The following is a 22431-nucleotide window of genomic DNA, read 5'->3' on the forward strand; positions in this document are numbered from 1 at the left end:
CGTGCCTCTCGTGGAAGGAAAACCGTGACTCTCGTGAAAGGAACAAAAAACAGAAAACGCGTTTTTTTTCCGTTTCCGAGAGGCACGGCCGTGACTCTCGCGAAAGCACAACCGTGCCTCTCACGAAAGCAAAACCGTGACTCACGTGAAAGAAAAAAAACAGAAAATTCATATTTTTTTCCCTTTCCGAGAGGCACGGTCGTGATTTTCGCGAAAGCACAACCGTGCCTCTCGCGGAAGCAAAACCGTGACTCTCCCGAAAGAAAAAAAAACAAAAAACACGTTTTGTTTTTCCTTTTCCGAGAGGCACGGCCGTGACTCTCGCGAAAGTACAACCGTGCCTCTCGCGGAAGCAAAACCGTGACTCTCGCGAAAGAAAAAAAAATAGAAAACGCGTTTTTTTTCGTTTCCGAAAGGCACGGCCGTGACTCTTGCTAAAGCACAACCGTGCCTCTCGCGGAAGAAAAATCGTGACTTTCGTGAAAGGAAAAAAAGAAAACGCATTTTTTCGCGCAAAAAACAATTTTTTTTTTGATTTTTTTAATCGAAAAGCTAAGAAAGACTAGGGAAAAACCAAAACGTCAAAAAACCCCGAAAAAAACCGTTTAAAAAGCCAAAAATACGTGCGGAAAATAAATAAAATTCGAAGAGAGCGTCCAGAGCGCGACACGTGGCAAATAGCTGAGAGCGCGCCAAGTGGCGCTGATCGTTGTGAGGCTCCCGAAGGAATGCTCGTTAACTAGTTGCTCCCGTAAAGTAGCTGTTGGGTCTTGTAGCTTAGTAGAGCCCATTCATCAAAGCCCAGACACGAAGCCCGCGTTAGGTGTGACAGGCCATCTCGTCTTCTTCCCCCCCACCGCCACAAAACCCTAGGCTGCTCCATGTACCCACGCGCCTCCCTTCTCCTCTCCCCCTTGTAGCCCCCCCCACCCACCCACCCACCTCGCCAGCCGCGGCCATGGCGACCCCGTCGTACGCGGCCGTGAAGTGCCTGAACACGTTCTCCTCCAGCAACAAGCGCTTCGTGGTAAGAGCATCCGCTGCGCTTTCGCTCCCCGGCAAATCGAGCTCATGGATGGGTTTTACGGCTGCTAATGAGTGTGGGTTCGTGCAGTTCAAGAGCTTCTCGGAGCGGGTGGGGGACATAGTCATCGATGTGTACCGTAGCATCGATAAGGTTAAGGCGGAGCCCTCGAGCGGTTCCTCGTTTTTCCTCGACGCTCTGATGGAGTGGAGGGTATGCATTTTTCTTTCTTTCTCCTGCTTTTTATTTATTTTGTATGTGCAAGATTCAACTCCTGGAGCAACGGGAAAGCTAATTTGCTGACTAGAACATTGGGAAAGCTTAATCGCCTTAATTAGTTTTTTTTGATAATTCTCATATAGTTTGGTTATTGTGATAGATGCACTTGAATGTTGACAGTTTGCAATTGGGAATATTAGTGGAAACAGAACTCAAAAAATTTAAATCCCACCAGCCAAGACAATTTTTCTTACCTGCTTTGTATGTATTTGACATATATTATGGTATTTCTATTATGTGCCTTGCATATTATTGGTAAAGTTTCGAATCTCAGGATCACAAACCTTGTATGATACATTATGTTGATGTCCAAAGGCTGCAACTACTCATGCCACATCATGATCCTAGATCTACTGCAGAATTTCAGTTACACATAACAATGAAATCCAAACCACTAAAGGAACATAAATTGACAAATGATCATCCCTTTGTTGTTTCAATATCCACAATTAAATATCCACCCAGCAGTTGACTTGTCTGAAAGTTACATCTTTTTGATTCCCAAACACAGGAACCAGTTCAAACTGTTTTCTTCACACAAACTAATAATCCAGGAGAATGGATACATCAAAACGGGAGAAATATATTTATGTACTTCCTCTGTAAACAAATATAAGAGCGTTTAGATCACTATTTTAGTGATCTAAATGCTCTTATATTTCTTTACAGAGGGAGTATACATCTTTACAGAAGCCACAACCATGCATATACTGTCCTAACCATCCCCCAATAATAACAACAGTAATTCACCAACATGCAAAACTCCTTATAGCCACTCGCCCACTCCAACTCATTCGTTGTCCCATTCCACGCTCCTTTAAGCCCACATAATCTGTGGAACAGTTTAATGATTCATCTTACTTTTCAGTCTTCCAGAATACTGATGACACAAAGACTTCGTGGCATAACTAACAAAAACATAACTCACCTTGCATATTACACATAACACATAGTAATAGAAAAACAAAGTAAATGAAGAAGATCACCCATTCAGTCTTCGTTGGTACCATGATTTGCTTATTGCGGTCAGCAGGCTAACATTCCGACTCGTTACAAATTGGAATATTACAACCCCAAACAGCTCTAACCTAAGCCAAGGCGTTAAAAACTCAAGTTGCCAGTTGCCATTATAAAACACTGATCCATGAAAACTATGGCCAGCGTGTCATTTGTCGATCATTTCAAACTTTCTAAGCACTTGAAGACCTACACCTGAGGATGTGTTAAACTCTACATTGCAAATTGTAGATGACTCCCCAGTCAACTGAGAAGTCCATGCCATTGTGAAACCAAAAAGAACAAACTAAAATAAATATCAATTTAACCCAAATTATCTTCTTATCTGCACTTCATGCACACACCAATTTTTAAGTATACCTTGGCGGAACTATGCTAGTCCCCACACCCCTGTTCAACTCCAGATGACGAAGCTTGGAACTTTAGGAGCAATTGTAGACTTCTGAATTTCAAAGAAGTGTCCTTAGCTTCCTAAGCTTATAATTGTAGACTTCAGGAGTAACTGTTTCAAATTTCACAGGACGTCCTTAATCTTCCAATCAGTCGATGGCAATATTATATTTTAGATTAAGATTCTGCATTTAGGATCTGAAATGCTCTGTCAACATCTATATTTTTCATAGGAGGTTGAGGAACTACTTTTCAGATTTTAGAAGTGGAATGATAAGTGGTGGTCATCACTGAAATTTTTGTCAGCTGTTGGTTGTGATTTTTGAATGTCTGGAGTTTAGGTTTGTATGATTGTGAGACCGTGAGAGTGAGAAGTTGCTGTGACGATGATGTTTGCTCATTCATACCTATTGTGGCTGGTTGTGCAATGACCTGTAGTGATCTAGAATTAAGGTTCCTAACACATGTAGACATTTCTGAGTTTGTATTCTGTCTAGCTTCTGTGGAAGTTTATTCCGTGAATCGTACATCTTTAGTGATTGACAAACATTCTGCTACCCTCTTAATTTTGTCTTGTTCTTGTGATTTAGGAGCTGAATACTGCAGAAGACTTCATCTCGTTTTACGATGAGATGATACCATTGGTGCAGACATTGCCACAAATCGTATTGCACCGTGAGAAAATATTTTCTGGGCTGCTACAACGAGTAAATATGGCGGCACGATTGTCGCTCGAGCCAATATTCATGTAAGTGGGTCATCGTTTCATGAATCTATTTGAATGGAGTGACTTGGTGGTACTTAAAACATGTTATATGCCGTCGTTTGCCTTCCCATGTTTTTTGGATTTGGTTCACAGATAGAATGACTGGTATTACACTGAATATTTTCATTTGGGATCTAAGTTAGATGCCGCGTCCCACATTGTTTCCAAAAGCTTTCATGCAAAGAAAGCTGGAAAGGAACCCAAATTTGACATCCTCTTCGATCATCTGCCAGGACTTGCTGCTTTGGAGTTGTTGTGGACTTGTTTGTATATAGTTGTATGGCTGTTGTATATGCTATATCATGTGTATGTATGCTCTGGTACATAGTTAAATTGAGCTTACTGAACTGAGGCTATGTAATATTTTTGGATCACTTAAACTGTTTTTTGAACATTAACATGTGGGATTTGGGAAAGGTGTGCTGAACTACTCTCTCATGAGTGGATTGGTCGAAATATTGTATCGTCTGCAATCAAACGTACTAACTTATTCCTTGCTTATGATGCCAAGCCTGGCCTTCAAAGATTTCAAATGAGTGTCAGCAGGGCTATACTGAACTGCAATGCGCTGGCCCTTGCATGATGCAATATAATGTTTAAACTTCTTTGTTATGTGATACCTAAAGTAAACTTCCACCTAGAGTATCCCTCATTTAGTTTGCCAGTCCCATATTTCTTTTTTTGATTTTGAAATTTACTGAGGGGATCTTGAATTTCCTTGTTCAGTATTCTGGCGTCATTTTCAAATTTACTGTGGGTATAGTATCTTTAATACATAGCTCTGGACTTCAGTATCATGTACTAGAGTCAGCTTGTTCAAATGTTACGTTTGTTTTCTACATTCTTGTGTCTTGTTGGTGTTAATTACTATTTTAGCTATTATTGGAGGTCTAAAGTGATTTTTTGTTTACATGCAGGTTAATTGCAGAATTCGCCAGGGATATTCTAGAGGAATTTTTGCCGTGAGTTTCCTAATTCAAATAGTATTAATATTCATCTAGCATGATTGTTTACTTATGGCTTCATACTTCCTTGTTCACTTGGGTGGCCATTCTTATTTGGTTCTTTTTCTTAAGAGGGTTTAAACTTCTTCCCATTTTGTTGATTGCAGGTTTCTAGCAAGACACGCTAGTGCTATTTTGGCTCTCCTTAGTGATGGGGGTGATCGTGACCCTGAAATCCTGGAGCAGGTAGAATATCTTATTATTCTGATTTTAACATATTGTGGTTCAGTAAGACATAATGATGTGTTGCATTTCAGGTCTTCACATCTTGGTCACGCATAATGATGTACTTGCAGAAGTATCTAGTAAAAGATGTTGTTCAGATTCTCAGGTTAGTTTTTGCCTGCAAGAAATGAGATCTACGCACGTTTTTAAAACTCGAACCCATTTTATTATCTCTTCACCAGGATAGAGTAAACAACTTGCGTGTATCATATTTTTCCACCATCAAACTTACTGCAAATTCCTTATCATCTCTGAAGGATCACATCTCCGCTGAGATTTTTCCCAAAGGATTATGTGAGAGAATTTATGGCTGAATCTGTTTCATTTTTGCTGAGGAATGCACGTAATGATCAACTAACACAAGGTATTGTTCTATTTTTTTTTCTGTCCTTCTCTGAACTGGATAGCATGTTTAACCGTGGGAATAGTCCCGCCTTTGCTCGATTAGAGAAGAGTGGTGATGCTTCTGCCTGCCTACTGTGCGATGATATTGTAAATCTTGTCTCCAATTTGGTGGATTACCAGACTTCTGAGTTTAATCTTTCTTAGCATTAGCTTCATATTGTATGCAAGTACTCAGCAATTCAGTGGCTTATTTTTGTTGAGGCACATTATTTTATGTAAGAGTCATATCTAGAACACTTCCTTTGTGAAATACATATTGTTTGCTTCAGCCCCACCAGTTAAGCCAGACACTCTAAACTCAGCCTCCAAGTATTTATATTTTTGGGTTGGGAAGCGCAGGTGTGGGGAATGCTGCTATGATGCCAGACCTTGTTATGAGGTATATTATCTTCTGTTATATTAACTACCTTTACCCCCCCTTTTGTTTTTTAGGTTTAATGAAAGCTCTGTTTGAGGCTGCTAAAAAATCGTCACCTATACGGATAGACGGGGTGACTGCGTTGTTGTGGCACGTAATGAGAGGAACTTACACAAAGCTTCACTCAAGAGCTGGAAATGTCATGGAGTTCTTGTTGAGCAAGTCAATATGTACCACTATCGACAATAAATTCCCAGATGGTCAGATAACATCTTGTAGACGATGTACTGTTGTAATTTTTATGCCCATTAGCTGCATTGCCTTGTACTTTCACTGATCCTATATGTTGATTTTTTTTGTTGGATACCTCATTATCGTCTCAGTTTAATTGAACTGTACGCATCTATTGTTGATTCACTGAGTTAGATTTGTCTACCGTTCTAACCATGATTTAGTAACTGAAAATATCCTTTGTGAATTATACGAATGGCGATGTTTGTATTGCAAATGGCTATTTTCGTTTATATTGTCATCATTATTCAGTAATGTAATCATTGGATTAATACAATATGCAGGGTCTTCTACTACTCGTGAGGTCATAACTGGTGTTATCCATAGATTATGCAACGAAGTGGATCAGAAAGAGTTGACGTTGATATATACTTGCTTGTTTAAAGAAATCAAAAGCTGCATTAAGGATGACTGTTTGGGGCACTTGAAACACATGATTGATTTTCTTACATTTGCTCTAGAAAACAGCAAGCAGAGTGATATGCTTGGTAAGAGCTTGTCTCACCATCCATATGCTTTTTATTGTTTCGAGTTCTGTTGGTAGTTTTAATTAGAATATCTTTCTGTATTTTCCCCCTTTTCAGACAAGGCTGATGTTCTTGAACTTGTTAAGTTGCTGATCCATAAGTATGTTAGGCCTGGTAGCAGGACAGGAGAAGCTTCTTCATCTGAGTTTCTTGGGAGTATCTTGGACTTTCTTCTTTGTGTTTTGGATGTTCCAGTTATTTCTTGCAATTTATCCATCATATACGCCCCTGTATTTGAACTAACCAATTTGAGGTAAATTATGCCTGTAGAACCCATGGTCATTATTTATATATTCCAAAAGCAATCTAGCACAGCTCACGGTTTAATTCTGACATTTCAGCGCGGTTGCCTTTCTGAAAAAGCTTTGCATGAAAGGCCCACAAATTATAAAAGCTTTTGAGAGTCAGATACTGAGGTATGCACTAGTAATTGTTGTTATACTTCAAATAGTACTTGTACAATTCCACACATGAAGATTTGACCCTGCAATTTTATGCCTTGCAGTGCAATGGATAATATTCTTGAGACTTCACCCGAGGAAGTTCTCTTTATCCTTCTGCATTTATTTAAGAAAGCAACAGATGGAGTAACTCCTCATGACATTGATGGTAGTCATCTTGATCGGGAGAAGAAAGTGTACAAGTTCTGTGATTCAAATGTCCGTTTATGGATAGAGGTTGTAGATGATATAGTCAAGACAGGCAATCATTCGAGTAATCTGGTCAGTGTAAAGGAAGCTGCTATACTATGGGGATCTGTTCGCTGCTACTCAAATGTTAAAGACGCCCCTCAAGATAGTTTAGCAATGCTGAATAAGTTTATTCGCAGCCTTGATCTGTTACTTGAGGTGCAAGAAGGTGATTGTACTTGACGATTTATGTACTTTGTTACATTAACCATCTGCAGTCTTCTGAAAAGGCACAATTTTTGTCGACATGCAGATAGCATTAGTGGTCTTCCGAAGAATACCTGGAGAAGTCTACTTGGTGCAGCATTATTATCGTACCATGAAATACTGCTGGTTAACGTCGGTAAAAAATCAGAATTAAGTTTCTTCCTATCTCTTGCCAAGAGGCACAGCACATGTCCGCAAGTACTCTCTGCTGTAGCCGAATATTTGGATTCCCTACATGGGTAAAGTTGTTTCTGCTCTAACTTTCTACTCCCTCTGTCTCAAAATATAAGACGTTTTTTGACACTTATATTTTGAGACAGAGGGAGTACTTATTTTGATCAATTTTCACGGTTATTCAATTCTCTATGTTTGTTTCTGTGAGCAGAGCAACTTCCCTGGGGATGACGGAAGAATTCGATCCACAGAATATCTTGAATTCATTCTGTATCTTTGGTGCTAGCTTGAGCAGTCCAAATAAGAATGTCCGGGTTTTGACATTGAGGATTTTATCTTATTATGCAAAGATGGATCAACGCCTAGGCTCAGATGATGAGCGGCCACATAAGAGGCGAAAAGCAGAAGATTCTGCAGAGGAAACTCTTGAACCTAAATACACTAATGTACGTTCTGGCAGCTAATATTTCACTTGCTATTTGCTGTTTTTATTCTAACATCTCCCTTGAAATCAGGTTGTCGATACTCTTCTCGCTGTTGAATCAACTCCAGTTTCAGTATCTACTAGCCGCAAAATTGCTATCTTTGTTTCTCGGATACAAATGAGTCTATCTTCTAATACGGTTCATGATGATTACATACCTCTTCTCTTTCATGGGATTATTGGCATCTTATACAATCGATTTAGTGATCTGTGGCCACCAGCACTGGATTGTCTTGCTGTCCTTGTTAGCAAACACAAGGATCTTGTCTGGAGTCGGTTTATTCAGTTTATTGCAGTTTATGAGTCAAAGGGTCTAACCGTGAGAAACCAAGAGAAGCTGCAAGCTGTGTCCCACCCAGAATGTATGTCTCATCCATCTGTAATTTTCTGTTTGTATTTTCTTCTATGTAAACCCACCCCTATGCTCCATTTACCTTTGTTCTCATTCACTGCATGTTTCATTTTGAGTTTCTCCTGTCCATCTCTTGTATTGCTGTATTTCTGACTCTATTTATGTTAAAGAGGACAAATAGAAAGAAATAATTTTTGTTGCTCTATATGGGAGTTGATGAGTATGTTGAGACACTGTGGCTTTGCATCCCATTGTGTTGAGACTGTTGTGCTTGTGCCTCTGTCTTGGTAAACTGCACATATAGCTTTTCAAGCTTTCACCAAGTTTTTATTTCCTACTAATTGGCCTTAGGAGACCCAAACTTGTGAGACGATGCTTGGTGGATTGATTAAGTGTTATGGTATTTGGATGTCAATAAGCATGCAACAGTAGTGACTGCAGACCTTTTGTTTGTTATGGACTTATGGTTAAGTACTTGAAGTCAAGTTTATGTGCTTAAGTGCTTTTACCATTTCTTATTTCAATCTTTGATTTTTGCAGCTATTATTGACTGCTTCAGCTTATATCTTGCTACGGATTTTGATTATACACCCCTTGCGACGATTGCTACACTATTGCTTCAAGCCCTCCAAAAGATACCTGATGTTGCTGAGTCTTCCTCTCGACATGTTGTTCCATTATTTCTAAACTTCATGGGCTATACCGATGGCAGCATCACTAGGTATTTATGGATGACATTATTTATGCAGCTCAGACTTGAATACTGAATCTCCAATCCTTAATGCCCTTTTTAATCTTGATTTTGACAGTGTCGATTCATATATGTCTGACAAGTGTAAAGGCAAACAATGGAAAATGATTCTAAAAGAATGGCTGAACTTGTTGCGAGCAATGCGCAATGCTCGATCACTGTCCCAGAGCAAGATTATTCAGGAAATATTAACTGAAAGGTTTGTGAATTTTGTAATGTTGCTAATATGAATTTCCTGCGTGTGAGGTGCTGCATGGAAATTTATGACTAATTAACATTTATTGCCAGGGTCCTCGATGAGAGTGATCCTGATATACAGGCAAAAGCATTGGATTGCATTCTGAACTGGAAGGATGAATTCCTAATCCCATACAGTCAAAACCTTAAGAATCTGATCGGCTTGAAAACTCTCCGTGAAGAACTCACCACGTGGGCAGTTTCACATGACTCTTTGTCTATCCAGAAATGTCACAGAAGTCATGTTGTTCCTTTGGTTATTCGTGTGTTAACACCTAAAGTAAGAAAACTGAAGCTGCTTGGTTCTCGAAAGGTTGGTATCTTTAGTTAGCAAAAGAAATATTTGTATTTCAGTTCACCTGAAAGCTAACTTCTATACGTTTTGTATTGTTGTGCAGCACACGGGGGTTAGCCATCGAAAGGCCATTCTCCGTTTCCTTCTGCAGTTTGATGCAAAGGAGCTTCAGCTCTTTTTCTCGTTACTACTAAAGTCCTTGATCCCTGGGAGCCTTCAACTTGAAATGTTCTCTTGTCAGTCTGACAACCTACTTGAAAGTATTTCTGATGCCGTGGGAACTTCGTCCAGCATCTGTCTAGAGAGTCTTACATGGAAAAGGGCAAATGGTTTTCTTCATTTAGTTGAAGAGATTTTTGGTACTTTCGGCATGACACATATAGGTCCATTTCTTAATGCTCTATTGATCATTGTTGTTCGGTTGCTGGAGAGTTGCATGCGGAATCTTGGAAACAGCAGCGATGAGAAAGATCCTTGTAAACAATCAAATCACCCTGATAATGGTTGTTCCAATGACCAGGAAGCTGACAATTCCATAGATCTGAATGAATGCCCAAATGAGATGACAGTAGCCGACGATACTGAGGTGTGTCACGTTATATAAACATCACCTGCAAAAATATGCAGTGCTGTCACCTTTAATATTGGTTTAGTTATTACAGATCTGTACCATGTTGTTTGGCAGAACTACCAAATAGCTGTTCTGTTCTTCCTGGAAAAAATTTGTTGATGATTTGCCCAATTTAATCTAGAAGTATCTGATATTTTAGGGAAAAGCTAGTTAAACATATTTTATAGCATATAACAAGTGTAATTACTGTTTGATATGACGGTTCTGTCAGTCTTACTTGAATTTATCGTATGTGTACCCGTCATTATTTCTCCGATCAAAGTAGCGTACACTGTGTTGACAAATCATGAATATCTTCTCTGTTACTGTTTGTTATGATGGTTCTGTCAGTCTTACTCAAAGTTATCGTGTGTACCCGTCATTATTTCTTCGATCAAAGTAGCGTACACTGTGTTGACAAATCATGAATATCTTCTCTGAACTAATCCCTGTCTCACTCTTTTATGCAGGCAAGTGCCTCAGTCAAGCAGTTAAAGGATCTTAGGTCCTTATGTATTCGAATCGTTTCCTTGGCACTTGGTCAGTATGAAAGTCATGACTTTGGAGAATACTTCTGGAGTACTTTTTTTGCTTCTGTGAAACCTCTGATTGACTGCTTCAGACAAGAGGCTGGCAGTAGTGAGAAACCGAGCTCTTTATTTTCTTGCTTCATGGTTATGAGTCAGAGCCCAAAATTAGCACCACTATTAGGGACTAATAACCTTGTACCGGCTATATTTTCTATTTTGACTGTGAGGACTGCATCAGAATCTATCACCTCCTATGCACTTGAGTTTATTGAGAATCTATTGAGGCTCGATAATGATTTGGAGCAGCAAGAAGATCACTCGGTGAAGAAAATTCTTGCTCAACATATGGATGTTCTTCTCAACAGTCTCCATGATTTTGTTAATTATCGCAAAGAACTTCACAGGTATATGCTTTTGTTTGTGTGGAGTCTGACAAATGGCACTGAAGTGCTCATGTCTTCTTATTATTGTATTGATCTATATTTTATGGTCAAGCATCTCTTATGAGTAGTCAGGGCCTTAAAGTTGTCTTCTTACTAACTCACATACCATCATTCCCTTGATGCGATGCATGTTTTTTTCTTTTGAAAACTCTGCTTGGATCTTATCCATATTGTTTGGAGAGAAACTATGAACTTCAAGAAAAAGAACTCACTACACCACTAAAGTTATTTTGGTTCGAGCACTTCTCTCGAGTTCAGTTGAACATGTTAGTGGAAGATACAAATTAGTGACATCAATTGTGCATTGTTCGGGGCATTCTGTTTCTTGCCTGGAGGTGCCTCACATTGAAGTTATTACTCATTTTTGGAGCTTATGTTCAGAATGTTCCTTTTGATTTGTACAGGAGATCTGGGAGATGGCTTGGGCAACGTGAACTTAGGTTGTTTAAACTATTGCTAAATTACATCACAGATCCTTCAGCTGCAGAGCATGTTGTAGATCTCGTCCTTCCGTTTTTTAGTAAGAAGGATTTGAACTCTGGTAAGCCTATCTTCAAGTCAAGTTTATCCTGTGCACACATCTGATTTGTATTCAACATGCACAAATGGGACATGAGATCATTCATTATTTTTCACCTCACTTGCAACATTCTAGGCTTCTAGCACCCTTGACATGTTTTGCCCTCTTCTGTATCATGTCTTTTATTCAACAGATGAGTGTCTGGAAGCTCTACATGTTGTAAGGGGAATAATACAAAATCTACGACACGGTGTGTGTGTAAAAATTGTAAATGCGCTCAATCCATTGCTTGCGACTGTTGGACTCGAGCAGCGGCTATGTATCTGTGATATTTATGATGGGCTTTCATTGCATGAGTCTTCAATGTCCTCTCTGGTAATTATTGCTTTTCTTGTGATGTAATGTCATCTGAGTCAGCTTTGCCCCAGTACCTGTTCCTTTCCTATTTACAGTCTTAGTTGTGATAGTTGGTCCTTCTTACAGGCTCGGTTACTGCGAGATCTGAATGCGGTATCAACCTCAGAACTAGGTGAACTAGATTATGACATGAGAATCAGAGCATATGATACGGTTCAGCCGCAGTTATTTCACGGCATGCAAGAAGAACATATAGGTGCCATATTATCTCACTGCGTGTATGATATGTCATCCGACGAGCTAATTTTCCGGCAAAGTGCATCCAGGGCTCTTCAATCATTCCTGGGATTCTCTGCATCAGTTATGAACAGTGACCCCGGCGGCTCTGTTGAAACAGCCACTGTTAAACCTGGAGACAACAATTCCAGAAACATTTGCACAAAAGGCCGTATTCAACAAATATTAGAGAGAACTTACCTTCATAATATGGGAACAGCGATGTCTAAAGACATATCAGTTCAAAAGGTCTAAATTCTGGCTACCTTTTGTATAAACTATATGATTTTACTAACTGAAAAGAAGAAATTAATGCTTTTGTAATTTCAGGAGTGGATCATTTTACTTCGGGAGATGGTCTATAATTTTGATCATGTACCATCCTTAAACTCCTTCAGGCCTCTCTGTAAAGACGATCTGGATGAAGATTTTTTCCACAACATAATTCATTTACAGGTAATTTTACTCAATTCGTTCACCTCAAGAGTCTAAAGTTCCAAACAAATAACAGTAGTTCTTATTTGTATGGTCGTATCCATTAATGCAGGCTGGTAAAAGATCCAAAGCGTTATCTCTTTTCAGGCAGGCAATGAAAGATACCAACTTTTCGGAGGTAAATATTAAATATTGCCAAGTTTTAATTGGTGGAATACGTATCAGATGAAATCTATGTTTTTAAGGCGACGCTTCACTTTAAGGCGCTGGGGGGGGGGGGGGGGGGGCGCCTAAAGTGGGCATATTTGCAAAGCGCTGGGGGGGCGCCTAGGCGTCGCCTTACGGACGCCTTAAAAAACATAGGATGAAATGAATAGCTGCCACAGATGACTGCCTATTTGTTTGAATGTTTAGTTCAAAGTTCAGTCTGTCAATGACTATATCTTTTGCTATTGATTGCCATAATGGGTGTTTGTGGGGTGCATCTCACCCCATTTAGTATGAAATAGCACATTAACCATGGTGCAATGTGCACTATCTTGCTTGGCTGCAGGATTATTTCTTCTTGGCTTTATGAAGCTAATATTGCTCATTAGTTCTCACACAATATTAGCTGGCACAACAAATTCATATGGATGAATCTTCTGATTCATGTTGTCTCCTTTTTTAATCCACTAACTTCAATTCTTTTGCTTTTGGTTTAGGACGTGACTATGAAAGTCTTTGTTCCACTGTTTTTCAATATGTTTTTTGATGTCAAAGCTGGGAAGGGTGAACATGTAAGAGATGTATGTTTGGATACACTTTCTTCTGTTGCTGCCAAAGTGCAGTGGGAGCATTACAGAACAATATTGATGAGATGCTTCCGTGAGTTGAGTCTCAAGCCTGATAAGCATAAAGTCATTTTGAGGCTAATATGTGCTGTGTTAGATGTGTTTCATTTCATGAAACCCGCAACTGATATCTCGAGTAATTCTGATGGTATGATTGGAGATTCTCATTCTTCCGTTACATTCTCCTCAACCATAGTCTCTTTGGAGAAGCAACAATACCTGCGAAAGGTAGTATTTCCACAGGTCCATAAGTTATTAGGAGCCGATCCAGAGAAAGTCAATGTAAGCATAAACCTGGTAGCACTCAAAATACTCAAGTTACTACCGGTTGATTATTTTGAGTCACAACTTTCAAGCATCATACATCGAATCTGCAATTTTCTCAAGAATCGTCTTGAAAGCGTACGTGATGAAGCAAGGTCAGCTTTAGCTGCATCGCTTAAGGAACTTGGGATTGGTTACCTGCAGTTTGTGGTCAAGATATTGAGGGCGATACTGAAAAGGGGTTACGAGCTACATGTTCTGGGCTACACCCTTCATTTTTTATTATCAAAAACTGTGACTGCTGAGATGAATGGTAGTCTTGACTATTGCTTACAAGATTTGTTGTCTGTAGTTGAGAGTGATATACTTGGAGATATTGCGGAACAAAAGGAAGTTGAAAAGATTGCCTCCAAAATGAAGGAGACAAAGAAGAGAATGTCATTTGAGACTCTTAAGTTGATTGCTCAGAGTATTACATTCAGGACACATTCTTCGAAATTAATCTTGCCAATTTCTGCACATCTTCGGAAGCACCTTACTCCAAAATTAAGAACGAAACTTGAGGCGATGTTACACAGTATAGCCTTGGGGGTTGAGTGCAACCCATCAACTGAAACTTCAAACTTATTTATATTTGTTTACGGCCTTGTTGAGGATACCATTGAAGGGAATGAATCTCAGCGCAAAAAGAATATGGAATCTGGTCCTGGTCAAAAAAACATTCTCAGAATGAATTTCCTAGAACTTGGCGAGAGTGGGTTACAAAATTCCTATATATTTACCAGGTTTGCACTTTCTTTGCTGCGCAATCGGTTGAAGAGCATCAAGCTGCACAAGGAAGATGAGCAACTATTGTCTATGTTAGATCCTTTTGTCAACCTTCTGGGAAAATGCCTGAGTTCCAAGTATGAAAGTGTCCTTTCTGTCACTTTTAGATGTCTTGCCATGTTGGTGAAACTTCCTTTGCCATCTCTCAAGGACAATGCAAATTCTATCAAGAGTGTACTAATGGAGATTGCTCAGAGAACTGGAAATTCTAATGGCCATTTGGTCACATCTTGTTTGAAACTACTTGCTCATTTGCTTAGAGGATTTAGGATTTCACTTTCAGATGATCAACTCCAGATGCTTGTCCGTTTCCCTATTTTTGTTGATCTCCAGACAAACCCATCACCTGTTGCCTTGTCGCTTCTGAAAGCAATTGTCAAAAGAAAATTGGTTTCCCCTGAGATTTATGATATTGTAGTTGGGATAGGAGAATTGATGGTTACAACTCAAACAGAGTCTATACGTCAGCAATGTATGCAAATTCTGCTACAGTTTTTTCTAAATTACCCACTCTCAGGGAAGCGTTTACAACAGCATATTGATTTTTTCCTGACAAACCTGAGGTATGCATGAATCCCCAACAGCTACTACTACTTGCCTTTGGCACTGCATGTGTGACGTACTAACTCTATGAAAATTTGCAGTTATGAGCATGCATCAGGAAGAGAAGCGGTGCTCCAAATGCTCCACGATATTCTTACCAGATTCCCTCAGAGGATTATTGATGACCAGGGTCAAACTATTTTTCTTCATCTGGTAGTTGCCTTGGCAAATGAACAGCACCAGAAGGTGTCTTCTTTGATTGTCGCAGCAATCAAGAAGCTGTTAGGGCGCATTGGTGATCAGGGAAAGAATTCTATTTTTGAGTACTCTCTTTCCTGGTACACTGGTGAAAAACAGAATTTGTGGAGCGCTTCAGCCCAGGTTAATGATTATTACCTTTATGATCTCTCAAACACTATATGCAACGAATTTGAAATCGTCTTGCAAATGGTGCTCTCAATTCGTTTTCACATATTTGGAGGGCATAGAAGTACTTCAATCTGTGATTATTGCATTTATTTAGTTTTTCTTTTTCATGAACTGAAGAAGTCTCATTGTATTTTACAGGTTATTAGTCTACTTGTTGGGAATCGCTCATTAGGAATTGGTAAACATCTTGAAAATATTTTGGCTGTTGCGAAGCGAATAATGGAATCTTCTTGCACCGCTTCTGGAGGAGTACAACTAGACTTAACTGGGGAAACTGATCTGCCATTTTGGAAAGAGGCTTACTGTTCTATTCTAATGATGGATAACTTACTTGAACACTTTCCAGAGTTGTATTTCAAACAAAATACAGAGGTATGTATGATTACCTTTTGAGCACTACTAGATGTTATCATGTGTTCTTTTTACTAGCTGTTGCAGTGCTCTTAATAGTTTATTTCCAGAAATATCATGTTTTGCTATTTCCAGAAATATCATGTTTTGCTATTGATGTAATGATATATTCCTTGACTGAAAGCAAACCCTTTAATTGCATACGTTGCACGGATACTTTGATACGTATCGGATACGCGATACGGGGATATGCCTGATACGCCAATTTTCTAAAAACATGGATACGGGGATACGTTTATATATAGATGTATTTATTATTTATTACAAATATGTAAAAAGAATTAAGGAGCTTCTAGGTCAAAGCATGCCTCAATATGATTTCCTATTTCTTTCCTTCTGCTTAGTCCACTTCCATTAATTGGCAGTGAGATTTGCCTAGGTTTGCTGTTTCATCAATCAATGCATCGACTCTCTTGCTCACCTTTTAATTGAACAAAAACATTGACAGACATGTTTTCACATGAACTCACGCTGATGTTGGGAATCTTCAAAAGGTGCGCCTTTATTATTGAGGGGATTTCACGTCGAACGAGGGGTTTCAGGTATCCAAAACGTATCGCAGAAGTATCCTAGGTGTATCAAACATTTTTTTTTAAATCAATATATCAAGGGATACTTACGGGACACGTATCGGGTAGTATCGGGGCAGTATCCGGCTGGATACGTGCACTTTCTGAAGTATCCGCGCAACGTTTGCTTAGTACAGCGTTGACAAGATATAGACAGAAAGAATGCTTAGTACAGCTTAGTACAGCTTTAACATCAAAGGAATATAGCATTACATCAATATCATGACAAGATATAGACAGATAGAATGCTTAGTACAGCTCTATATTCCCTGTTTATGCGGAACTGGGTAGTTCCTCGAAAACGAGCAGACGACGCGGAACCACCTCTATATCATAACAAGATATAGACAGAAAATGCTTGGTACAGCTTTAATTGCAGCGTCGTCCGCTTGTTTTCGAGGAACTACCCGGTTCCGCATAAACAGGGAATATGCCGTTCTCTGGAACGTATGGGTTCCGGTTCCTTCGACGAACTAAACACGGGAATGGGCTCTGTGGACGGAACCGGCCCATTACATTCCACCCCATGACAGAAACTAAACACACCCTAAGATTGCTACCCCTTGACTGCCCATACATTTTTGTGCTACCATGACACACTTTACTTGCAGGCGATATGGATGACAATTTGCAAGCTGCTGATACATCCCCATTCGAAGTTACGCTATTATTCTAGCGCTCTGGTATTCAAGTATTTTGCTTCAGTAGAGCAGAGGAAAAAAGCGAAGTTGGATGTCACCTCATCGTTCCTTGTCCAACCAAGCAGGCTATTCCTAATTGCTACTGCTTTCTTGAAACAGTTGAGGATGGAGCTAAGTGATACTGCAGAAAATAAGAAAATTGTACAAAATCTTGCATACTCAATCTGTAACTTGCATGTGTTGGTTAAGCAAACAACTTCATCGCATCAGTTTTGGTCTAGCCTTGGTTCTTGTGATCATGGTGCCTTCCTCGAGGGTTTTGAATTGCTTGGTTCAAGAAAAGCAAAGAACACATTTCTCCTCTGCACTGCCTCTTGCACTGACGTAGATGGATCTGGCCTTGACAGCAGTGAAGAACTTGCATCTTTCTTTGTTTCTTGTCTCCTGAAGAAAATGGGAAAAATTGCAATGCAGATGGAGGACATATATGTAAGCACGGGATCATCATCACACAAGTCAATAAGTCATTGGCCGTTGCAAATATTATTCCTGCGATTGCATATGATATTTAATACTTCCTGTATATTTTCTGTGTTTGCAGATGAAGATCGTGTTCAGTTGTTTCAGTACAATTTCACCAAAACTAAACACTGAAGCTGAATTTTCAACCTATGCTGTTCACATGTTGGCCCCATTGTACAAAGTTGCTGAAGGATTTGCTGGGAAAGTCATCAGTGGTATGATCCTTTTCTTCTTTCATATAAATGGGGGGATGTTGCGTATTTTTGTACCAATTTCCTGTTTTTCTGTTCCCTTTGCTTTTGAGGTTAACTTTCTTAGCCAAAACTTGTGCTACCGCCAAATGAGACATGCCAATAATAACATTTTGCTGTGTTGCTTTATAGATGAAGGTAAGCAGTCAGCAGAGTTGACCAGGGACAAACTACGTGATCTCATTGGTGTTGAGAAATTTGTGGAAATTTACAACAGTGTCCGGAAGGACCTGAAAGCAAAGAGGGAGAGCAGAAAGCAGGCTGAGAAGCTTGTTGCAGCCGTCGACCCAGCGCGGCACGCCAAGAGGAAGTTGCGTATGTCTGCCAAGCACCGAGAACACAAGAAGCGGAAGATAACGGCGATGAAGATGGGAAGGTGGTTGAGGTAGTTTTTGTTGGTGCTAGCTTCAAGCAGAAGCAAGTTGTACAGCGTTCACTTCTGTGCGGCAATGCTGTTCTGCTTTTGGACTTTGAAAATTTGGGCTAGACGGCTGGCAGAAAATTTTGTATGCTTGATGTATACATGCATATATCAATCAAGTTATGCTATACGATTGCAGTTTTGTTGACGACCTGTAGAATCCAGTGAATGAATATTGATGAAACTTTCATTACAAGTTTTACTGAACTGGATTTGCTTACCTGAATGCACAACATGGCGAAGCTACTTCTGGGCTTTGGTTGAGGGAGGTGTGTCAGAAATCCAATTCGACTCTTGGGAGCATATGCTCCTGTTAATCAAAAATGTGTTCTGCAATTTATTTCTGAAAAAAGAATATATGTGTTCATTGTTACAACCAAGCACTATCTGCAAATTTTTATGGGAGAGCTTAACATTTTGACCTGTTACCTCAAGTATTACACTTAATCTTGTTTTTTTAACCGATGTTACCTCCCGAATTTTTAAAGTGCACCTTCTATTTTTATAAGAGGTAAAACCTATGGGTAAAAGTCAAAGAACTTGCACGTGGAAACTTATCCATGTCTGTTACACTAAAAGAACTAAAAATCTGAATTTTTAAAGTGCACCTTCTATTTTTTATAGGGGCTAAATACACATGGAGTTATATAGAGCTTCACGCGGAAAAATGTCAAAGCATTGCCTGTTACACTAACAAGAACTTCTAATTTTTTTTTTGATTTTTGAAGTGTGCCTACTATTTTTGTTTTCTACTATGTTTTTTTTGTGGGTGAAAAAAGATCTTCATAAGCTCACGAGGGCAGCCCCAACCAAGTTTACAACAAAGTTCATACCGGTAGCAAGCCATACTGCCATACACGGTGTATTACGGCCATAGGCGGCCAACTCATGACTAACAATGTTCTGAGAGCGACTACAGTAAATAAAAAAAATCTCCCTGGTAGCGAGATTTATGAATGTTGCAGTCGGTAGGAAGACACACTGCAAATGATGAGACAAAATGTGCGAGAGCCGCTGGACGATGCTCTGTCTAGCACGAATCTCCATGCACTCGACTGAGACTTAATACTAGATACCGTAAGCTAAGGACATCGAGCTTAAATTAGAATTAATTAAGCATAAAAAAGAAAAGAAAAAAAAAGAAAATACCCACACCAATCTTCATGCAAGACCAATGATATAAGACTTAGATGTGCAATACTTATGACACATCTAGATGTGCTTTAGCAAAACTGTTTAAATTACCCATGAAAAGGATGAGGAACACGTGGTCAGGTTCGTAACCAAATTCCGTGATCCTTCCGAGCATCCAAGACCAGTCGGTGTTGGCTGCCACCGGGAGCACGGCGTCGCTCTTGTCCGCGCGCCTTTTGGCCTTCGCACTGCCACGCGAACAGACTCCGCCGTCAAAGTCATCGGTCCACGGCGACGACTTGCCTGAGTTGGTACCTTCGCAGATGGATCCCACATCATACAGCTATGCCTGGACAGAAAGCTAGAAGCCGTCCCGTACGTCTTGGTCGTTGTCGCGTATCCGGAGACGCGCGGCAGCGATCGAGTTTTCCAGGCAAAGTCTTGGCTCGTGTGCTCCCACTGAGCTTCGTGCGTCATCTGTTTGAACACGGACCGGCTCGGTGTGCGTCATCTGGTTGCCGTTTATAGCTTTGTGCTCGTCAACCGAACACGAGTTGCCATGCTCTCACCACTTGCGCATGCTCAAGAAGGCGAGTCTGTCTGGTTTGTGGGCTTGTCGCAATGTCCTCCTACTCGTCCCTCCTCTCCGTGAGCCCCGGCGAGCAGATCGGTGGGTATGCGGACGGAGGTGACCACGACGACATGGCGGCCGCCGCCAACTACCTATCATCATTCTGCTTTGATTTCGGCGAGGAGTATTATTCCCTGGCGGAGGCAGCAACAGCCTCCTACCCCTTGCACGCACAGCAGCAGCAGCAGCCGCCAACCCAGGCCGACAGCCACCACAGCGGCAAAGCAGCAAGTACTACTAGTAGTTCACAAGGACTCGACAATATCAACACGTAAGTATTTGTTAGATCGAAACTGTCTCCCTTCATTATCATTACTAGTGCGTGGCTCTCAAGTCTGAACCTCGTTATCCTGTCGTCCAATTGTCCAGGAGCTTGACCAGCAGCGACGCGAGGAGCAAAGGCAGCAAGATCGCGTTCAAGACGAGGTCGGAGGTGGAGGTGCTGGACGACGGGTACCGCTGGAGGAAGTACGGCAAGAAGATGGTCAAGAACAGCCCAAACCCAAGGTACGCACGCACGCACGCACGGCATGCAGCCCAAGCCCAGCCGCGCTGATACGCATTTTAATCCTCTTCTCTGACGAGACGGCGGGCGATGATGGCGAGCAGGAACTACTACCGTTGCTCCAGCGAGGGGTGCCGCGTGAAGAAGCGGGTGGAGCGGGATCGCGATGACGAGCGCTTCGTCATCACCACCTACGACGGCGTCCACAACCACCTTGCGCCACTGCCGCCGCGGGGATGCGCCGGATACTCGCTATCGCTCGCGCAGACGCGCGTGGACGAGGGGTCGTCGCCGCTACCCGTGCAAGGCCGCCGTTGCTTTCTTGACACCATGAAGATGCAGGCCGCCGGTAGCGTGATATCTGACAATTGACATGTTCAGGATATTATGTGAGACTTTTTTCTCGAGAACAGGATATTATGTGATACTGATTAATGTACTTTACTTGTAATTAATACCGCAATCTTTATCTTTTTTGGTATGAGGCACCTTATTACTTAGGCCTAATTGGTAACAAGGGTTCCAGAGGAATTTTTTCCTACAAATGCATTCGGTTCATAGGAAATGCATACATGAATTTCACAGGAATACTATTTATTTCCTGTGTTTTAGAGGAAACTACGCATCCACTCAAAGATTGTTTTACGCGTAGAAATGATGCAAGTCAGTTCCTTATAATGGCAAGTGTCAATTCTATCAAATTCCTATACTACTCCCAATTCCAACGTCTTGGTTTCCTCTAAACCGAATGAGACTTTAAAAGATTTAATCATTACACCTGGCATCTGCATTACTGAGATGCACATAACCAAATGATGTTCACTCTGAAAACAGAATATTAAAAAAGGCGAGAATACAAGTAAACATGTAGAGTCTGTATAGCGCCTAAACCCAAGGGGGGGGGGGGGGGGGGGGAGGGTCAATCCTAAGATCATGTTGTCATCCATACTGGGCAAAGTTATCCTCACCATAGCCTGCAATCGTGTACATACCTTCGTAAACGGGTCTTAGTTCTCCACACGTTGTAGAGACAACCATAAATAAAGTGTCACGATACATCTGTAGATAACCTGCATAAGAGAAGTACTTTTACCTTTAAAAACCTTATCATTTCAAATAGCCAAAGCGACCAGATAACGTCAAGCGCTCCACCCTAAGAAGAATTCTAAACCTGTAATTCATTCCATGCAACCAATTGCCAAATATACTAACAACACTAAAAGGAGGATACAAGCCAGAAACTATTTGGATGACTCACCATATATAATGAGCCAATTTGCATTGGAACAACAAGTGTTTTATTGTCCCATCATGCTGACAAAAAATAGTTGCGTACTTCCATGCCAATTCCTCTTAATAAGCTTTATCTTTAGTAAGAATGACTTTGCGACGAAGATATCATGCAAATATTTTATTCTCTAGTGGTATCTTCATCTTACAGATCTTATTATTATCAACTGGCACATTTGACTGGAGCAAAGCTCTATACATTGACTCAACTGAGAATTTCCACTACCATGTAGTTTCCTAAGCATTGGATTGGTGAAGCACACTTATCGAAATAACCACAAACCGAAACGGAAAATTGTGCGGTTGCGCTAGGTACCGACAAGGTGGCCTCTAATAGGGAGCAGTCATCTAGCACTATGTGGGCCAAATATCTTTGTATTGCATTTTTTTGGATTTCCCACCTTCGTATTTCTACTCTCTAATAGTGGTTGCCCTCCACCAATGTACTTTACATGTATGCATGCATGACAGTGTGATTGTAAGCTCTAGTGCATTTGTTGCATGGAAATCCCT

At 40.5% G+C, this 22431-nt stretch overlaps 2 protein-coding genes across 4 annotated transcripts; both read left to right on the forward strand.

Moving 5' to 3' along the window:
• Positions 1–875: 875 nt before the first annotated feature.
• LOC125546832 (ARM repeat superfamily protein) lies at positions 876–18560 on the forward strand. 3 transcript variants are annotated; one of them, XM_087547147.1, is made up of 31 exons: positions 876–1027; positions 1115–1237; positions 3301–3458; positions 4394–4438; positions 4588–4666; positions 4738–4811; positions 4963–5069; positions 5543–5752; positions 6044–6247; positions 6344–6539; positions 6628–6702; positions 6792–7144; positions 7229–7421; positions 7568–7802; positions 7872–8202; positions 8733–8913; positions 9002–9142; positions 9232–9493; positions 9579–10061; positions 10556–11019; positions 11463–11599; positions 11772–11953; positions 12062–12460; positions 12542–12667; positions 12759–12824; positions 13351–15134; positions 15216–15495; positions 15682–15915; positions 17135–17653; positions 17766–17901; positions 18070–18560. In XM_087547147.1, the coding sequence occupies exons 1-31, from the start codon at positions 959–961 to the stop codon at positions 18324–18326; spliced, it is 8103 nt and encodes a 2700-aa protein (XP_087403273.1). In that variant the 5' UTR covers positions 876–958; the 3' UTR covers positions 18327–18560. The 3 variants fall into 3 exon arrangements, with proteins under 3 accessions (XP_087403273.1, XP_048566907.2, XP_087403274.1); XM_048710950.2 differs by having other exon boundaries at positions 5543–5728; XM_087547148.1 differs by lacking the exons at positions 17135–17653; positions 17766–17901; positions 18070–18560 and adding an exon at positions 16403–16777.
• Positions 18561–20017: 1457 nt separating this feature from the next.
• On the forward strand, positions 20018–21109 carry LOC125548389 (uncharacterized). The gene is made up of 3 exons (XM_048711998.2): positions 20018–20394; positions 20493–20630; positions 20733–21109. The coding sequence occupies exons 1-3, from the start codon at positions 20114–20116 to the stop codon at positions 20998–21000; spliced, it is 687 nt and encodes a 228-aa protein (XP_048567955.1). The 5' UTR covers positions 20018–20113; the 3' UTR covers positions 21001–21109.
• Positions 21110–22431: the final 1322 nt, after the last annotated feature.

This window comes from Triticum urartu, chromosome 3A, assembly GCF_056163025.1.
Source record: "Triticum urartu cultivar PI428250 chromosome 3A, HENAU_Tu73, whole genome shotgun sequence".
Lineage (NCBI taxonomy): Eukaryota > Viridiplantae > Streptophyta > Magnoliopsida > Poales > Poaceae > Triticum > Triticum urartu.

Coding starts and splice junctions, on each gene's coding strand:
- LOC125546832 (XM_087547147.1), top strand. CDS start 959: ATGGCGACCCCGTCGTACGCGGCCGTGAAGTGCCTGAACACGTTCTCC. Junction 4,667..4,737: donor ACCCTGAAATCCTGGAGCAG/GTAGAATATCTT, acceptor GTTGCATTTCAG/GTCTTCACATCTTGGTCACG. Junction 9,143..9,231: donor CAGGAAATATTAACTGAAAG/GTTTGTGAATTT, acceptor ATTTATTGCCAG/GGTCCTCGATGAGAGTGATC.
- LOC125548389 (XM_048711998.2), top strand. CDS start 20,114: ATGTCCTCCTACTCGTCCCTCCTCTCCGTGAGCCCCGGCGAGCAGATC. Junction 20,395..20,492: donor GGACTCGACAATATCAACAC/GTAAGTATTTGT, acceptor CCAATTGTCCAG/GAGCTTGACCAGCAGCGACG. Junction 20,631..20,732: donor AAGAACAGCCCAAACCCAAG/GTACGCACGCAC, acceptor GATGGCGAGCAG/GAACTACTACCGTTGCTCCA.